The sequence below is a fragment of the Chrysemys picta genome, chromosome 6 (genome assembly GCF_011386835.1).
Source record: "Chrysemys picta bellii isolate R12L10 chromosome 6, ASM1138683v2, whole genome shotgun sequence".
NCBI lineage: Eukaryota > Metazoa > Chordata > Testudines > Emydidae > Chrysemys > Chrysemys picta.
The window spans coordinates 23614465-23633380 of record NC_088796.1 but is presented as its reverse complement, the minus strand read 5'-3'; the positions used below and the strand labels follow the sequence as shown (position 1 = coordinate 23633380).

The 18916-nt window shown below is 44.1% G+C and overlaps 1 protein-coding gene across 2 annotated transcripts in view; it reads left to right on the top strand.

Annotated features, from left to right (window-relative positions):
- Positions 1-18916, top strand: part of ADAMTS12 (ADAM metallopeptidase with thrombospondin type 1 motif 12) — a 282704-nt gene that overhangs the window by 239683 nt on the left and 24105 nt on the right. For both annotated transcript variants that reach the window (XM_042860207.2, XM_005312319.4), the window contains 2 exons: positions 8219-8429; positions 15502-16650. In XM_042860207.2, the coding sequence (XP_042716141.2) occupies positions 8219-8429; positions 15502-16650 (1360 nt within the window). The remainder of the gene's footprint in view (positions 1-8218; positions 8430-15501; positions 16651-18916) is intronic.

Genomic DNA, 18916 nt, shown 5'->3' with positions numbered 1-18916 from the left:
GTCAATGTGAATTGAACCCAGACCTCCTGCACTCTAGTCCAGTGTGCGATCCATGACACCATCAGAGACAATCCCTCCCTCAACATGCTTACAAACTAAACACATGCTGAAAAAAAGGAAGCATTATTATTTCCAATATTTTTATTGGGGGAGGAATGAGGCACAGAGAAATTAAGTGATTTCTCAGGGTCACACAAGAATAGAACTCAAGATCGCCCAAGTCCCAGTGTAGTGTCTTAACATGGCCATCATTATTCTGTTTGTGGAAGCAGAAAATTGCCTGTGCAATCTTAATTCGGCCCTCTTGTGCATATGCATTATGATACATTAGACACAGGCCAAATACTATTGTTCCACAGGACCCCTGCCTCATTCAGTGCACTGGATGGAACTGCTCTGCGGATGGATCAGGGTAGTGTAGTGAGTGAGGCTTTGTTGGCAGGACCCCGGTCTCGTTTCTTACAAAATTTGGAATGTGTGTAGTGAATGAGGCAGGGGATTGCAGGAAAAGAAAGGGTGGGTGTCAAGACCAAGGCAGTTGATTGTTGCCCTGGAGAGCTGGATTCTATCCATGCCCCTGCCACAGAGTTCCTATGTGATGGTAGGAAAGTCATTTAAACCAATGCACAGGAAAAATAGTATAAAATCAGTCAACAACTTTATTAGTTTTAAGAGAGAGATGGACAAATTCATGAGTGATATTGTGTGATGAGGTTGCTTGTGATGGTGGGGGTCAGACTTCTGGTTTATGTTTTATGTTCCTAAAAGCTCATCCTTCTAGGTTTCAGTCAGCCACCTCCGGGGGTCAGAAAGTGATTCCTCACCACCACCACCCCAGATTTTTTTAATTTCCTTCCTCTAAAGTATCTGGGATGGCCACAGGTGGAGATGGGACACTGGGCAGGGTGGGGCCAGGTGTCTGAGTGGCACCGAGAGTTTTCTCCTTCAGGTTCTTGCTGGCTGGTTCTTGCTCTCATGCTCGGGGTCTAATTGATCGTCATATGTGGAGTCAGGAAGCAATTCCCCACCCCCCGCGATCAGACTGGCAGTGACTTTGGGGGGTGGTTTCGCCTTCCTCTGCAGCACGTGGGTGTTGGTCACTTGCCAGGATTATCTGGCTATATCTCATTTAATCATTTCCCTGCCACTGCAGGGGCCTCAGAAACTGGTGCACCTCAGTCCCTCCTAATCTCTCCCCATGGTACATAATAGTCTAGTCCCCTGTGGGCTGTAATACTTTGGTCTAATTTCCATTGTTGGGTTTAGTGTGTGGGTGCTTGGTGGTGTTGGTGGCCTGTGATATACAGGAGGTCAGATTAGCTGATCTAGTGGTCCCTTCTCTCCTTAAACTCTGTGACTATATGACTCGATGTAATTAAAGACTGTGTTGCATATGCACAAGGGCACCAAACTGAGGATGCACCGGCAACCTTCATTCTGACATTTCCTAACTGGAGTGCTTGACTTTGTAACCGTAATGTTCTTTTAACCTAGCTTTTTGTGTGTAACAACTTATTACTTACATGTTACTAGTCCTGGTCTAGCTATGTCCTTTGACAATGTATCAGTTTATGGAATATGGGCGATGTGTTTTGCTTTATATTGAAAGCTGATAGCCTGTGGTGGCAAGAGCCACCCAGTAAAGAAAAAGTATCTGCAACAGAATGTGTGTATGTGAGAAGGGAAAGATGGAGACTAAGGATTTAGGGCTTCATCCTGCAAGCTGCTAAGCACTCCCTCAAGGTGCTGAATACTGCTGAGGTCTGTGGGAATGAAGGGCACTCAGCACTTCACATATGTAACATGAAGCATACAAGATGTTCCATTAAAGTAAATAGGACTATTCACATGCTTGAAGTTGCACAGGTGCTGAAGTGCCTAGCTGGATCAGGGCCTTACGGAACAGAAGAGGTTACAAAAAAAAAAAAAAAAGAGCTGGAAAGAAGATCTGGAAGGTGAGAGCATCACACAAAGTGAATTGATTCAGTATTTTTCTTTACTGCTGCGCTCCACTGAGAAGATTTGCCAGTGTCTTCTCAACAACTTGTCAATTTCACTTTGCTGTTTGTACCTGCATGGATGGGAAATGAAACTCTTAGAGACAAGATGCAGGAGCACAGAAGTGGTAAGATCCTGAGGCCTCGGTCAGGATTGTGGTCCCAGTGTACTGTACAAACAAGTAGGAAAAGAGTTCCTGCCCCCAAAGCCTTTCTAATTTAAGAGAAAATGCACCAAACAATAGACGGGAATGGGAAAGGGAACATAAGGAGGACCAGTGATGAGAGCAGATGGTTACACAAATTAGAAGTGTTCACAGCTTGATGGCTCAGTGTCTTTTTTTAATTGTATGATTATAAATAAATTGTTGTCAGCAACCCTCATATCAGTGAGAGCCCTTTTGCAGTTGAGTGAAACTACCAGGGAACAAAGGATGGGAGTAGAAACTGAGGAGCCAAATTAGAGAAAAAGATTAGGATGGGGGAGGTAAGAAGCGCAAAGAGGGATGTATTGCAGAATAGGATACATGGCAGAAAAAGAATGAAACCTGACACAATAATAATTTATTATGTATTTATTAGCATGGGAGTATTTATTTTACCATTACTCTGCTTTTGTATTAAGCAATATTTTGCCCACAGTGATGTAGAAAATAATAGCTAGCTTCCCAGAGGTAATGAACTGATACAAATATTTGCCCTGTGACTAACAGAGGAAATGGTAAGAAATGATAGCAAAGAGGCACATTATCGCTTTTTGGTGACACAGCTGAAATCCCCTGATCAGGTAATTGAATAAGTCAGATGTTCAGTCAGCATGAATTGAAGTGCTTTCGGACTAACATTTAATCCAGTCAGCAGTGTATACAGAAAATATCAAAGGTAGTACACAGTAATTCAATTACTATAGTAGGCATTGGTTCTGTTTCATATCGTACACTAGAATTCAAAATATTAATTCTTTGTTCATATGAAGCAGCCAAGGTTTAGTGGGGGGAGGTTTTTTTGAGTGGAGGTGCTTGGTTTTATTTTGTTTTGTTTTTGTTGAGAAACAAGATTAAAAGTGGATTGTGGGAAATTTTTCTTAAAACACAGATAGCTATTCAAGTACACCTAATGATCTTGTTTAAAGTACTCTTAAACTTCATTTAAGTAGTTTTGCCTTTTCAGTTGTAGGTTGGGTGGCCATCCCTCTCTGTCAGTCTCTTGGGAGGCCACGCCTCTTTGCTGTCGTGTACTTATAAAGGTGCTCAAAGCGGGGAACTAGCTTCACCTAGTGCTCTGGTCGTCCAGCCGGGCAGAACAGTACGGCAGTCTGTGAGCCCCCAGGCCCAGTCAGGGCAGGGAGGCAAAGCAATTGAGTGGGCTCTGGCCTGCAATCAGGGCAGAGCAGCTATGCTGTCTATGAGCCCCCATGGGGTGAGCCCCATAAAGTCTAGAGGCTCAGGTAAGGGTGAGCACCAAGAGAGTCTATGGGGCTCACGTAGGGTTGCCTGAGGAGCACAGGCCTCCAGGCCTAAGGAGGCCTAAGTATTGCCACCCCAGGAGTGGGGTGACAGGGGGGACACAGGCCTGCCCAATTCCACCGCGTCCTAGCCCAGGACCCTAACAGCGGCGGAGTGGTCCATCACTGGATCAGCGGGGATCTGCCTGCAATACACTGACCTTGTATCAGGCCAGCTCCCAACCAGACTGTTGCCTGGTTTCCCTGGGCTGCTTCCTACTCTCCCCCTCAGGTGTACCTGCGTCTGTCATCTTGGGGAGCTCTGGCCAGTCCGTAGGTGGCAGCCCCAGCAACTCCTCAGCATCTTGGTCAGCCAGCAGCCCGGGGAGATCTAGCCAGTCCTCAGGAGGTAGCCTTGGTAGCTCCTCTGCAGGCTCCAGCAGCAAGCGGGATGCGTCGTCTCCTGTGGTGGCTCCACCACAACTGAGTTGCAGGGCCTGCCTTTTGTACTTCCCCCTCCTGTCCCACCCTTCTGCTTCCGGCGGGGTGGACATGGCTCTCCTGGTTCAGCCCACTAAGGGGTGTGTTGTGGTTCAGCCCACTAAGGGATGTGTTGTGGTTCTTCTCTGTCACTCTCTGAGGGAGGCCATGCCTCCTCGCTACACAATATGCTGGAAATGGCATTATTTTGGCACTCGCTGAATTCTGTCTCAAATAATTAATGTTGATATTTAGTGATTCACTCCCAGTTGCTGTTCTCAAAGATTTCAGCTTTCAGAGTGGTAGCCGTGTTAGTCTGTATCAGCAAAAAGAACGAGCAGTACTTGTGGCACCTTAGAGACTAACAAATGTATTTGGGCATAAGCTTTCGTGGGCTAAAACCCACTTCATCAGAGGCATGCAATGGAAAATACAGTAGCAAGATATATATATATATATATAGACACACACACAGAACATGAAAAAAATTGGGGTTGCCAAACCAATTCTAACAGGACTAATCGATTAAGGTGAGCTATTATCAGCAGGAGAAAAAAAACTTTTGTAGTGATAATCAGGATGGCCCATTTCAAACAGCTGACAAGAAGGTGTGAGTAACAGTAGGGGAAAAATTATTGTGGGGAAATAGTTTTTAGTTTGTGTAATAACCCGTCCACTCCCAGTCTTTATTCAAGCCTAATTTAATGGTGTCCAGTTTGCAAATTAATTCCAGTTCTGCAGTGTCTCGTTGGAGTCTGTTTTTGAAGTTTTTTTGGTGAAGAATTGTGACTTTTAGGTCTGTAATTGAGTGTCCAGGGAGGTTGAAGTGTTCTCCGACTGGTTTTTGAATGTTATAATTCTTGATTTGTGTCTATTTATTCTTTTGCTAGAGACTGTCCGGTTTGGCCAATGTACATGGCAGAGGGGCACTGCTGGCACATGATGGCATATATAACATTGGTAGATGCGCAGGTGAATGAGCCCTGATGGCGTGGCTGATGTGATTAGGTCCTATGATGGTATCCCTTGAATAGATATGTGGACAGAGTTGGCAACATGCTTTGTTGCAAGGATAGGTTCCTGGGTTAGTGTTTTTGTTGTGTGGTGTATGGTTGCTGGTGAGTATTTGCTTCAGGTTGGGGGGCTGTCTGTAAGCGAAGACTGGCCTGTCTCCCAAGATTTGTGAGAGTGAGGGATCATCCTTCAGGATAGGTTGTAGATCCTTGATGATGTGCTGGAGAGGTTTTAGTTGGGGGATGAAGGTGATGGCTAGTGGCGTTCTGTTACTTTCTTTGTTGGGCCTGTCCTGTAGTAGATGACTTCTGGGTACTCTTCTGGCTCTGTCAATCTGTTTCTTCACTTCAGCAGGTGGGTATTGTAGTTTTAAGAATGCTTGATAGAGATCTTGTATGTGCTTGTCTCTGTCTGAGGGATTGGAGCCAATGCAGTTGTCAGTGAGAAACTGAAGAACTGGAATTAATTTGCAAACTGGACACCATTAAATTAGGCTTGAATAAAGACTGTGAGTGGATGGGTCATTACACAAACTAAAAAATATTTCCCCACGCTAATTTTCCCCCTACTGTTACTCATACCTTCTGTTAACTGTTTGAAATGGGCCATCCTGATTATCACTATAAATGGTTTTTTTTCTCCTGCTGATAATAGCCCACCTTAATTGATTAGTCTCATAAGAGTTGGTATGGCTACCCCCATTTTTTCATGTTCTCTGTATATATATATATATATATTCCTACCGTATTTTCCACTGCATGCATCTGATGAAGTGGATTTTAGCCCACGAAAGCTTATGCCCCAAAAAAATGTCAGTGTACATTTGGATTCCATCTCCTATGAGCGAGGCATGTTTCTTTCTGGCTATAATGCACTCTTACTGAAAATTCAGACCTTGTATTAGCATGTGCTCATCCACTGAAGCCAATGGAGTTGCATCTATGAGTTTGAAACCTTTCCATTTTACCCAGGGGGTCAATGAGAGCTCCCACAGAGGTAGCCAGAACTTAACCCTCCTTGTTGAGTCTGTCTTGGCTATTTTGGGGACTGAGGACATGGCTATTTTGAAATGCAGGCAGCATTGCACACTTGAATCACCACCAAAGCCTGCAGAATTCCTCACAACCCTACAGATCAATGAATCCTACAGATTTTGGAATTGTGTTAGTCCTTAAATATACCTGATCATGTCTTAAAATCAGATAGATGATAAACCAGGAAATGCTAGGACAATAAGCCCTCATTTCTTTCTTAGCATTTCTTGTGTAGTACTGTAAGTTTAACAAGTAATAGGTCAATTTCTTGATTAAACCAGTGTAACTCCAAGTGTATTAACTTCATTGGAATTACTCTAGATATAAATCGGTATGATCTAGAACAAAATTTGACTCCTTGGTTCATGTTCTGAGCTATACTTTTATTTTATTTTAGCTTTTAATTTGATTCAGAAAGCAAACAATCAGAAAGGGAAATCTAGGGTGAAGAAACAAGATATTGTAATGTGATGGCTAGAGCTGGGCGATTTTCCCCCCAGTGAATAGTTGATTCATCAAAAAATGAAGTTCTGGTCAATCCAAACCTATTCACAAATTTCTGCAATGTTGAATTTGCTGAATAGTTTCAACCAAACAAAAAAATCAAAATGTTTTGGTAATGTTGATACAAAATGTTTTATGCCTTTCTTACAACCTTGAATCCCAGGCACTCACCTGGGATGTGGGAGATCTGGGTTCAGTTCCCACCTCTGCCTGATGTGGAGAGAGGATTTGAATTTCAGTCTCCTACACTGCAGGAGGGCACCCTAGTTACTGGGCTCTGGGGATATAGCCTGGTGTGGGACTCTCTCAATATCTCTGTTGAGTGTGTTCCACCATATATAAGTAATTAAATAGTCATTGGAGCAGGGATTGTACTTGGGTCTCCCCTATCCTAGTTGAGCACTTTAACCATCAGGTTATAGAGCTATTCTCACTTTCTCTTTCCCTGGCCCAGTAACTATTCATTGGCATTGATAGTGGCAATTCATATAGTCAAGGAAAGAGACCCAGAAGAAGATATGGGACCTACTATGTCTGTAAGCTAAAGGATAATTGTAGAAAAGTGGTGTAATTGTCTTACTATGAAACTATTACTAAGAAGAAAGAAATCTAACAAATGGTATAGATTTTAGGTCAAAACCAGGGCTCATTGAAGTCTACTCACTCCAGTAGAGTTGCATCTACTTACACCGCTGAATCAGTCTCTGTGACTTTGCAAGCATCTGTTTAGTTGCCAGTGGGAGGTTTCATAGGGCATGCCTGGAGCTCAGGGAGCGCATGTCATTGTTTATGATGCCTTCATGGACTTGTAGTTCACAGCTGGGCCAATCTTCCATTTCAGCAACTTGTGGCCCTCTTCTTGCCTGGGTCCCTGCAAATGGTAAGGCCACCCAGAGCTCATTAGATAGGCTTTGCAAAACCTAATAAAAATATTTCAAGATGAATCACAAAATGTCAGTGCTTCTCAGATGGTCTTTGCCCTCCTTTCTTCTGATGCAAGCCAGCCATACAGGTATCTGATTGTATAGAGTAGCCTCAGAAAACATAACAGGAAATAATTGGATGAAATTAAGGAAAAGTTAAAGCAGGGTGACTCTAAAGAAAAATCTAATTGTGAGGCCTATTACAATGTGAAATATTGCCCTAAAGGAAGCAGTGGATGCTGTCATTTAAAACTAGACCAAACCAGGAAAATGTGCTATAGTGAACAATCCTTTATTGACAGAGGAACAAATGAGATGACCTGTACAGTCTCTTCCACTTCTAATTATTGGCATAACCATCGACCTAGTCATTTGTTCTCATTTACTTTCAGTAAGATCATAATGAGCAAGTGAGCAATAGGAATGAATAAACAATGAGCAAGTGAACAATAGGAATGAATAAATAAAATACAAAACTTCCTGAACAGCACAGATATCAGTCATAGTTAGGCTTCGAAGAATCCCCTCAATATGGCTTATATTCTTAGGTATTCTAGAAATATAACCTTCAGTGTCTACTGCTGATACAAGATCAGTGTCTGAACTGCCCATCAGATACTTGGCACAGAATGGAGGGGGAAAGTTGCTTAAGGTGCTTAATATTTTCTATGAAGAACTTAAATACAAGCCCAGAACTCTTCATTATGTTACTTCTTCTGTATTGTCTGAGCCTCCCCAAAGCTACCTTTATCTAGTGTGCCTGCAGTGGATTAATGTTTTTGTCCTTCTGATGTTCTGCATTCCCTTTGACTTGGATTACAGGTGGTGGGCAGGAGAATGGCAGAAGTGTTCAACCACCTGTGGCCCAACAGGAGAGAAGAAACGAACTGTCCTTTGCATCCAAACAGTGGGATCTGATGAGCAGGCATTGGCTGCTAAAGACTGCCAGCATCTGCTTAAACCAAAGACCCACCTTTCATGCAACAGAGATGTTCTATGCCCATCTGACTGGACAGTGAGCAACTGGACTGAGGTAAACACATGGCAGTCAAAAGAACTAACGCTTCTGTTCTGTCTCCACCCGACTTCAAATTTCAAGGTGGAAAGTCTCTTCAGAAGGAATCATGGGGAGATGTAAGAAAGAGAAACAAGTTACCAGTGCTCCCATCTCTCCAGAATTGATAATGAACCTATATATCCAGCTATATACCTAAACCAAAGCCCTGGTCTATATCCAGGTTCAATTACTAGTTCTGAGTTGAAATCTACAATAGGCCAAATCCTAACTCAAAATCTGAACATTTTTATAATGGCGAAAGATTTGGAATTTGAATTTCAAGTTTGGAAGTAGTAAGTTGGGGGGTTGGTTCTGCAAAAAGATACAAAGCTATCTCCAGAGTCATTCTGGATATTTGTTTCAGGCCCTTCTCTACAGTAAAGGAGTGATGGATAAAAGCAATGATAATGATGCCCCTTCTTCTTACACCAGGTTGCCATTCAGACACTAGCATCACCCCTGTGCTGAGCAGTAGCAGAAATCTCTAGGGTCTTGCAGGCTGGCTTCTCAGTGAAGGCAAAATCAGTGATGCAGAGTCTGGGTATATTCTATATGTAACTTCCTTTACTTATACACATGCACCAATCCTGGAACAGAGATGGTCACACAGCATACAGCATTCTCTTCTTCCCAGAATCTCAGCCCAGTGCCAATGCCTCATTCCCAGAGAGCAACTAAGGACACAATTCTTGAGGCAATCGGAGACCAACACTCCCATTACTCTCTCAGATCCCTCTCGCCAAAGACTACTGCCTCTCCACAGAATCTTGCATTGAAAAACCGAACACCACAGCATGCCCTCCCAAGACTGAACATTTACTCACATGTTAGGAAAAAGAACTTGAAGACTATGAGTAAGTCCATACTGCAATTAAAAATGCACGGCTGGCCTGGGCTAGCTGACTCGGGCTTGGGCTGCGGGGCTCTTTAACTCTTGTGTAGACTTCCAAGGTCGGGTGGGACCTCCCACCTCACAAGGTCTCAGAGCCTGGGCTCCATCTCAAGCTCAGATGTCTACACTGCAATTAAACAGCCCCACAGCCCAAGTCCCGTGAGTCCAAGGCCAGCCACAAGTGTCTAATTGCAGTGTAGACATACACTATGTGTAAAAGAGCTACATGGTAACATCAGCCATAACAACAATAACAATACCTCCAAAAATGAGCCTGACCAAATACTTGATACAGACATGCCAAACTTTCTATCCAAATCCAGTTCTTAACTTGGAGGCTTTTTTCTATTTCAACTTTAGCATTTACATAGTGCTTTTCATATTTACCACGTTTAACAAATATTGATTAGCTAAGTAGCAAAAGCCTTCCAAGCGCCTGCATATTCAAGCCTTTCGGAGTCCAGATATCAGCACTGCTATGGAAGAGATCTGGGAGATTTTGTAGCATTTTATATTGGCACACAGAGCTCTAAAGCCCTCATTCTACTTTCTGTATTGCAACAACATTTGACCTTGCTATGTCTCCCTTGACTACAATTGCCTGTCAGAACTCCAGACTGTCTGCACATCCTTGAAGTGGTCAGTAAATAATGTACAGTTATTTTAGTGGCAGCCAGTGACCTACAGAATGAGGTCATCAAAATATTGCTATATCAAATTTGTTTTAAAATAGTAGAGCATATCTTCTGTGTGTGACTCCATTAAACTCATTTGATATCTACATTATTACAGCCTTTCATCTCTAGAAGGACTTCACACTCCTTAGAACTCTTCAGATCCACAACCCTGATCCTGCAAGGTGTTCAACACCTTCTTATCCTACTAAAATCAATGGGAGCACTTTAATTTTAATACAAGACTAGATCATTCAAAGCTGCACACACAAATATGGACAGCTACCGTGTCATTCTAAAATCTTTTTGAGTGTCAACCACAGTTTAAGGGCAAGATCTTCAAAACCACTTATGGGATATTAAGTCCCATTTCCCATTAAAATAATTGAATTTGGAATGTCCAATTCCCATTAAAACTAATAGGAATTAGGATCCAAATAATCTGAAATTTTGAAAATCACAGCCAAAATGTCTGGGTCAGACTGGCAATAAAGTGTAAGAAAACTAGAATGAGACTGGTTAGTTTCTTCAGAAGCAACAAATACAATGTTAATAGTTGTCATCTTCATCCTTAATCAAAATCTTGTGCTAGCCATTTAAATTAATTCAAAAGGCCAGAACCTCAACAGAAGCAAACAAGCATAGCTCAGGATCTGGTCCCACATGTAATCTTCAAAGTTCTTTAAAGAAAGAGCCATAGATTAAATGTATTGCTGCAGCTGTGATCTACAGAGAAAATATGTAGACATTTATCAAGCTCACTGGCCTTATTTACTCAGGATTTTTGGAAATTCTCCCACCAAAGTTCCAGTAATGGTACAGCTCAGCACATGCTAGCAGTGGGGATAGTGATTGTATAGAGTGGGGGAATCTGCTCAACATCTTAGATGTCTGTATAAAATGCAAGGAGTATCGGTAATAAACAGGAAGAAGTGGAAGTAATAGTACATAAGCTAAATTATGGCTTTATTGGTGTAGAGGGGTATAGCTTGTTCAGGAAGGACAGGCAGGAAAAAAAGGGAGGTGTAGCATTATACATCAATAATGTATATGCAGGTTCTGAGGTCTGGAAGGAGGTGAGAGGCAGACCAATTGAAAGTCTCTGGGAAAAGATAGAAGGGAGGAAAATAGGGGTGACATCATGGTAGGGGTCTACTATAGACCACCAAATCAGAAAGAAGAGATGGATGAGGCATTTCTAGAACATATAACAGAAATATCCAAAACACAAGATCAAGGAGTAATGGGTGCTTTTTACTACCCAGACATCTGTTGGAAAAATAATATGACAAAACACAAAATTTCCATTAAACTATTGGAATTTATTGTGGACAACCTTTTAGTTTAAGAAAGGGAATGAAGAAAGTAGAGGGCTTGCCATTTTAGGCTTGCCATTCTGACAAACAGGGAGGAATTGGTTGTGAATCTGAAGGTGCAAGACAATTTGGTCAAAAATGATCATGAATTAATAGATTTTATGATTCTAAGGAAAGGAAGACGTGAGAGCAGCAGAATAAGGACAATGGATTTCAGAAAAGCAGAATAACAAACTCAGAGAACTGGTAGGTGATGTCCCACAGAAAGAAAAATCTAAGGATTAAATTTGTTCAGGAAAGCGGGCAGTTTCTCAAGGAGACAATATTAAAGGCATAACTGCAAACTACCTCATGTGAAGGAGACTTAAGAAGAATAGTAAGAGGCCCATATGGCTACATAGTGAGGAAGAAGAACTAATAAAGGATGGCATCAAAAAGGCTGAGGTATTAATGTTTATTTTGCTTTAGTCTTCACTAAAAAGGTAAAAGTTGACCAGATACTCAACACAATTTATATTAACAACAAGGGGGAAGGAATGCAAGCCAAAATAGGGAAAAAACATTTTAAAATAATATTTAGATAAGTTAGATGTATTTAGGTCGGTAGGTCTCAGATGAAATGACTATAAGATGGGTGTACAAATGGTTGAAAGACTACTCAAAGAGTAGTTATCTGTTCTAATCCTATCCTCCAAAATGCTACTAGTTATCAAGAGTTTGCTGTCAAGGGCATATCTAGTCGGGTCCTGTCGAGGTCAGTCCTGGGACTGGTACTAGTCAATATTTTCATTAATGACTTGGATAATAGAGTGAAGAATATGCTTATAAAATTTGTGTACAGTCTTTCAACCAGAATTGCATCCATCTTATAGTAATTTCATCTAGGCCACCTTTCCCTAGTTTGCCTATGAGAATGTCATGTAGGAAGGAAAAATCAAAGGCACAACTACAAAATGAGGAATAACTGGTTAGGTGGTAGTCCTACTGAAAAAGATCTGGGGTTATAGTGGATCACAAATTGAATGAGTCAACAATGTGATGCAGTTGCCAAAAAGGCTAATATAATTTCGGAGTATAGTAATAGGTGTGTCATATGTAAAATGAAGGAAGAAATTGTCCTGCTCTCGTCTGCACTGGTGAGGCCTCAGCTGGAGTATAGCATCCAATTCTGGGTGCCACACTTTAGGAAAGATGTGGAGAAATTGGAGAGTGTCCAGAGGAGAACAACAAAAATGATAAAATGTTTAGAAAAGCTGAACTATAAGGAAAGGTTAAAAAATCTGGGCATGTTTAGTCTTGAGAAGACTTGAGGGGGACTTGATAACAGTCTTCAAATATGCTAAGGGCTGTTACAAAGAGGATACTGATCAATTGTTCTCCATGTCCACTGAAGGTAGGATAAGAAGCAATGGGCTTAATCTGCTGCAAGCGATACTTAGGTTAGTTATTAGGAAAAATCTTCTACCTACAAGGGTAGTTAAGCTCTGGAATAAGTTACCTGGGGAGATTGTTAGGTCCGCATCACTGTAGGTTTTTAAGGCAGGTTAGACAAACACCTGTCAGAGTTGGTCTAGTTTTACTTGGTCTTCCCTTAGCGCACGGGGCTGGACTTGATGACTTTTCAAGGTGCCTTCCAGTTCTACATATTTATGATTCTGTAACCTGGCCACTAATGTTTCTACCATCATGCTACCTAGACCTGCTTTGAGCAGGGTTAGATGAACCAGTGGCTAAAGTGCCAACTATCAGTCTTCACTAGTATCATTGCTAGTACCTGTAGAGCTAGAGAAATGTGGGGAAATTTCAGAAAAATCTCAGCATAGATACAGCCACTGAGGACTATATTGTGCCTGTGGGTGTGGGAGGAAGGTAGAAGAAGCATTCTTCTCCATTTGCATAAGGACCAGGCACAACTGCAGACCTTGAAGTCATTAAAACACAGTGACTGCTCCCCATGTAGTCTGCTGATGGAACGGCACAGAAAATCCAAGGGATTGGGAGGGTCAAACAGGAGGCGGGCCCATGGCCTTTCCACAGATCTTTCTGTACTAGGCCATAGAGTGTGCCCTTCAATTGGCATATTGGACTGATAAAATAAGTTACAACCTACACAGGCTTCCTTATAAAGTATTAACAAAGTATTCATGCAATTCCATTAATTTGGCATCCATCTTCATGAATCCATGCTACAGAAAACAGAACAAGAGGGCTAGCTCAGCACACTAGTGGGGCATTTATTGGCAAATTGAGAGAATTCAGTTTTGGCTCCATTTCCTATTCAGCAGATTTTAGGGAACTCTTCACACTCCTCCTTCCCCTTCTGGTTCCCCTCATAGAGCGGAAGGGAGCAGAAGAATCTAGAAACTAAGAATAAGGTAGGGACTTAGGCAGAACCAGAGGTGAAAGTAAGCTGGTCCGGTCCGGTACGCCGTGCCAGACTGGACCAGCTTCTCCAGTGGTGATTTAAAGGGCCCAGGGCTCCAGCCACTGCGGGGAGCCCTGGGCCCTTTAAAGCGCCACCCGAGCCCCGCTGCCAGAGTCCGGTGGCGCTTTAAAGGGCTTGGGGCTCCCTGCAGCGGCCGGAGCCCCAGGCCCTTTAAATCACTGCTGGAGCCCTGCTGCTGCTACCCCAGCCCTAGCCCAAGCCCTGCTGCCCCGGGGTAGCAGCAGTAGGGTTACCGTGGTAATTTAAAAGGCCCGGAGTTCCGCGGCAGCCAGAGCCCAGGGCCCTTTAATTTGCCCCTGAGCCCCGGGGCTCCCAGCCACCTCTGCAGCTGGTAGCTCTGGGGTGATTTAAAGACCCTGGAGCTTCCAGTCACAGCCGGAGCCGCAGGGCCTTTAAATCTTGAAAGGTCCTGCCTCATCCGGTTGAGACCCCGCCTCTTTCAGTTGAGGCGATGCCCTGCTCAGGACTCCGGCATACTGGTAAGTCCTTTAAGTATGATTGCTCTCTTTAAATATATCAGAGGGATAAATACCAGGGAGGGAGAGGAATTATTTCAGCTCAGTACTAATGTGGACACGAGAACGAATGGATATAAACTGGCCGTGGGGAAGTGTAGGCTTGAAATTAGACGAAGGTTTCTAACCATCAGAGGGGTGAAATATTGGAACAGCCTTCCAAGGGAAACAGTGGGGGCGAAGGACCTGTCTGGCTTTAAGATTAAGCTAGATAAGTTTATGGAGGGAATGGTTTAATGGGATAATGTGATTTTAGTCAAATCAACAGCGTGCCATCGCTGGTAAATAGTATCAATGGCCAATGAGGGTCTGGCTGGAGAATCTTGACTACATGCTCGGGGTTCTACTGATCGCCATATTTGGGGTCGGGAAGGAATTTTCCTCTGGGGTAGATTGGCAGAGGCCCTGGAGGTTTTTCGCCTTCCTCCGCAGCATGAGGTGGGGGTCGCTAGCTGGAGGATTCTCTGCGACTTGAAGTCTTTAAATCACAGAATTTGGGGACTTCAACAGCAGAGTCAAGGGAAAGGGGTTGGGTCAGCTTTTGTGGCCTGCATCATGCGGGGGGTCAGACTAGATGATCATAATGGTCCCTTCTGACCTTAAAGTCTATGAGTCTATGAGTCTATAAGTTACTTTCACCTCTGGGCAGAACCTTTACAAAATATGCTGACTGACAGCAACTGAAGCAAAGAGTATGTAGGGGAGTTTGAAACACAGGTTAGCTTCTAGAGTTGGAGGAGGCTGAAGGGCATTACATGAAAATGCAGCTCTGGGAGACTCAGAGCAACCAAAATTGAGCAGGTCAGGGATGTTTTGGGTGGTGGCCTTTTAAGTCTTTGACATTTCTTAAACTTCATGTGGGGATTGTGCAAACAGGACTTGAAAATAATGTGCTCTAAGACGCTCTGTTCAATGGAATGATCCCACTTTGAGATGCTAACTTTATCATTTAATCTGTATCATTTATGTCCACCTTGGGTGACATTCACTATGTACAGTATGTGGGAAAGTATTACAAATCTCCCTTCCGTGAAGAATTCCCCCCTAGGAAAAATCAAAATGCTTGTTTCTAGGGGAAAACTTTGTTGTTGATTTTGATAAGAACATTGATTTTTATAGATAGATGCACATTTCGTAATGATGTGTATGAATATGTGGAGGAGAATCAAGAGCTACGGACTGAAAATTGACTATTTATTTTGCAGTGCACAGTTACGTGTGGCGGTGGGATACGGACTCGTAAAATCAATTGTGCTAAAAACAATGATGAACCGTGTGATATGTTCAAGAGACCAAATTCTAAGGCTCTATGTGGCCTCCAGCAGTGTCCTTCCACCAGACGACTATTGATACCCCCACTGAAACCAAACAGAGGAAATATCATAATCAGGAAGACAGCAATTAATCCCAAAAGAGGCCCATCAGGCAGAATACCCATCCCGAAACTAGGCCAAAGATACCAGACAACGACAAAAATACCCGAGTCCCAAAGCACAACTGCTTTGGGCTCTACTTCCTCCAGTCCTGTCCACTCTTCCAAAAAGGACAACATGGAAAAAAGAACATTACAAAATAATTCTACCAGATCAAATAATGATTATAATTATCCCTTTGTGTTTAATGGAAACAGGTCACACCAAGATAATACTGTAAGTAATAGTTCAAGTACTGAAAATATAAGAAATGTCCAAAATGTCTCTAACATAGATCCGGACTCTGCTTCAGAAGGGGGCCTTGTTCAGATAGGAGGGGCTAGTCGCACCACCTCATTAACCAGAAATCCAGAAGTAACTCCAGGCTATGATTATTTAACTGAAGAGTCTGACAATACTGATTGGTCCATAGAAGGCAATGAAAAACCTATTGACATCTCTTACAATGCCAAAAGCAGCCCTGCAATCAAAACCAGGAGCAAAACTCCAAACATCAGGTCTCATGTCATTACTACTCCCAAAATCTCACCAACATTTTATCAACATGAATCTTCTACACAGTCTACTAGTAGCACAGCAGCAGAAAGACTGTCACCTTCAACAACAGTGAACCTAAAACGTATCAGTGTGCAAATAGATACACCTGTCATAGAAAAAGCCACCACAAAAGGACCGGTTACAATAAAACCAGCAATGTTAGATAACGTATCAAGAGCCCAGTTTGAAAATGGAACAGAAATGGAACCCTCTGACAAGATAGATTATACCCAAAGCACAAAATCTCCAAGTCTTGAAGATTCTCCAAAGAACCACAGTACAGTTTCTGAGGGAAAATTACCCAATGCCACAGAATGGGACTATGCAAGAATCTCCAATATTTTGCATGGTGATGTGTACTGGATAGTGGGGAACTGGAGTGAGGTAAGTGATTCGTAACTTGTAGGATGTGGAGACTTAACTCATTGGTCTGATGCGGTGTGCAATTCTGATCTCCCATGTTTAGGAAAGATGAATTCAAACTGGAACAGATGCAGAGAAGGGCTACTAGGATGATCAGATGACTGGACAACCTACCTTATGAGAGGAGACTTAAGGAGCTTGGCTTGTTTAGCCTAACCAAATGAAGGCTGAGGGGAGATATGGTTGGTCTCTATAAATACATCAGAAGGATAAACACTAAGGAGGGAGCGTAGTTATATAAGTTAAGGCCTAGTGCTGGCATAAGAACAAATGGATACAAAATGGCCATTAGTACCTTTAGGCTTGAAATTAGTTGATGGTTTTGAACCATCAGATGAATAAAGGTCTGGAACAGCCTCCCAAGGGGAGTAGTGGGGGCAAAAAAACTAACTTGTTGAGGACTTGATAAGTTTATTGAGAGGATGGTATGATGAGGTTATCTACAATGGCATATGGCCCATAGGTGACTGCTATTAGCAAATATCTCCAATAACTAGAGAAGGGACACTAGATGGGGAGGGCTCTTTCCCTGCTGTCTGGCTGGTAGGTCTACCCACATGCTCAGGGTCTAACTAATCACCATATTTGGGGTCAGAAAGGAATTTCCCCCCAGATCAGATTGGCAGAGACCCTGGGGGCTTTTCACCTTCCCTTGCAGCCTGGGACATGGTTCACTTGCTGGTTTGAACTAGAGTACATGGCAGATTCTCTGTAACTTGAAGTCTTTAAATTAAGATTTGAGGTCTTCAGTAACCCACCCAGAGGTTGGGGTCTATTATAGGATGCATGGGTGAGGCTCTGTGGCCTGCGATGTGCAGGAGGTCAGACTCGATTAGACGTGGGCAAACTATGGCCCGCGGGCCACATCTGGCCTGCGGGACCCTCCTGCCCGGCCCCTGAGCTCCTGCCCTGGCCCCTCGGGCCCCTCCCCCGCTGTTCCCCCTTCCCCGCAGCCTCAGCGCGCCGCGCCACCAGCGCAATGCTCTGGGTGGCCTGGCAGCGCAGCTGCAGAGCCTGGCCTGACCTGGTGCTCTGTGCTGCGTGGTGGCGTGGCTGACTCCAGCCTGGCGGTGCGGCTGTAGCGCTGCCAGCCACCGGTGCTCCAGGCAGTGCGGTAAGGGGGCAGGGAGCAGGTGGGGTTGGATAGAGGGCAGGGGAGTTTGGGGTGGTGGTCAGGGGGTGGGGGGGTGGATAGGGGTCAGGGCGGTCAGAGGGCAGGGAACATGGGGGTTGAATGGGTGCAGGGGTCCTGGGGGGGGGCAGTCAGGAAGGAGAGGCGGGGTTGGATGGGCCTGCGGGGGGCAGTCAGGAGGAAGGGGGGGTTGGATGGTGCAGGGGTCCGGGGGGAGGCTTCAGGGGACAAGAAGCGGGGGGGGATAGGGGGCGGGGGCCAGGCCACACCTGGTTGTTTGGGGGGGCACAGCCTCCCCTAACCACCCCTTCATACAATTTCCGAAACCCGATGCGGCCCTCAGGCCAAAAAGTTTGCCCGCCCCTGAACTAGATGATCGTGATGGTGGTCCCTTCTGGCCTTAAAGTATATGAGTCTGAAGAATGGTCAAGTATGTATGGATTCTTGGTTTAATTCAGAATTATCTGAAATATTCATCATAAATCTGAATAAAATATAAGCCAGGCCATGAGAAAAGATGGAAAACCAAACAAGAGTGGCAGAAATAGGATAGAATTCCTCTGGCAATTAGGTTAGACCAGTGGTGAGCAACCTGCATCCCACCAGCGGATTACCCTGACGGGCCGTGTGCGGCTCATGGGCCGCAGGTTGCCCACCACTGGGTTAGACAATTGGATACATGTCTAATAATGGGATGCTTATGTGAAATTTATCCACATCTCTTGGGTCTACAAAATTGTGATGTAAATCAAACCAAAATATAACATTTCTAGTATGACCATGGGCGGCGGGTACTGCAGGCCAGGGGAGGCTAAGCCTCCCCAAACTGCCAGGCATGGCTCTGCCCACACTCTGCCCCGGGGCCCCCTCTTGCTTCCCACTCTTCCCCAGTGGCCCCAGCTCAGGCTGATCCTCTTTCCCGAAGCGGGCAGCACCCCAGGGCTCGGGCTTAGGAACGCTGGGGCTAGGGCAGGCAGCACGGTGCCCTGGACAGGCCAGGACTCAGGGTAACCGAGGCAGGGCTGCTCTGGCCAAGGTGGGGGGCTCAGGGCTCTGGCAGAAGGTGGGGTGGGGGCTAGCCTCCCTCAATGGGTG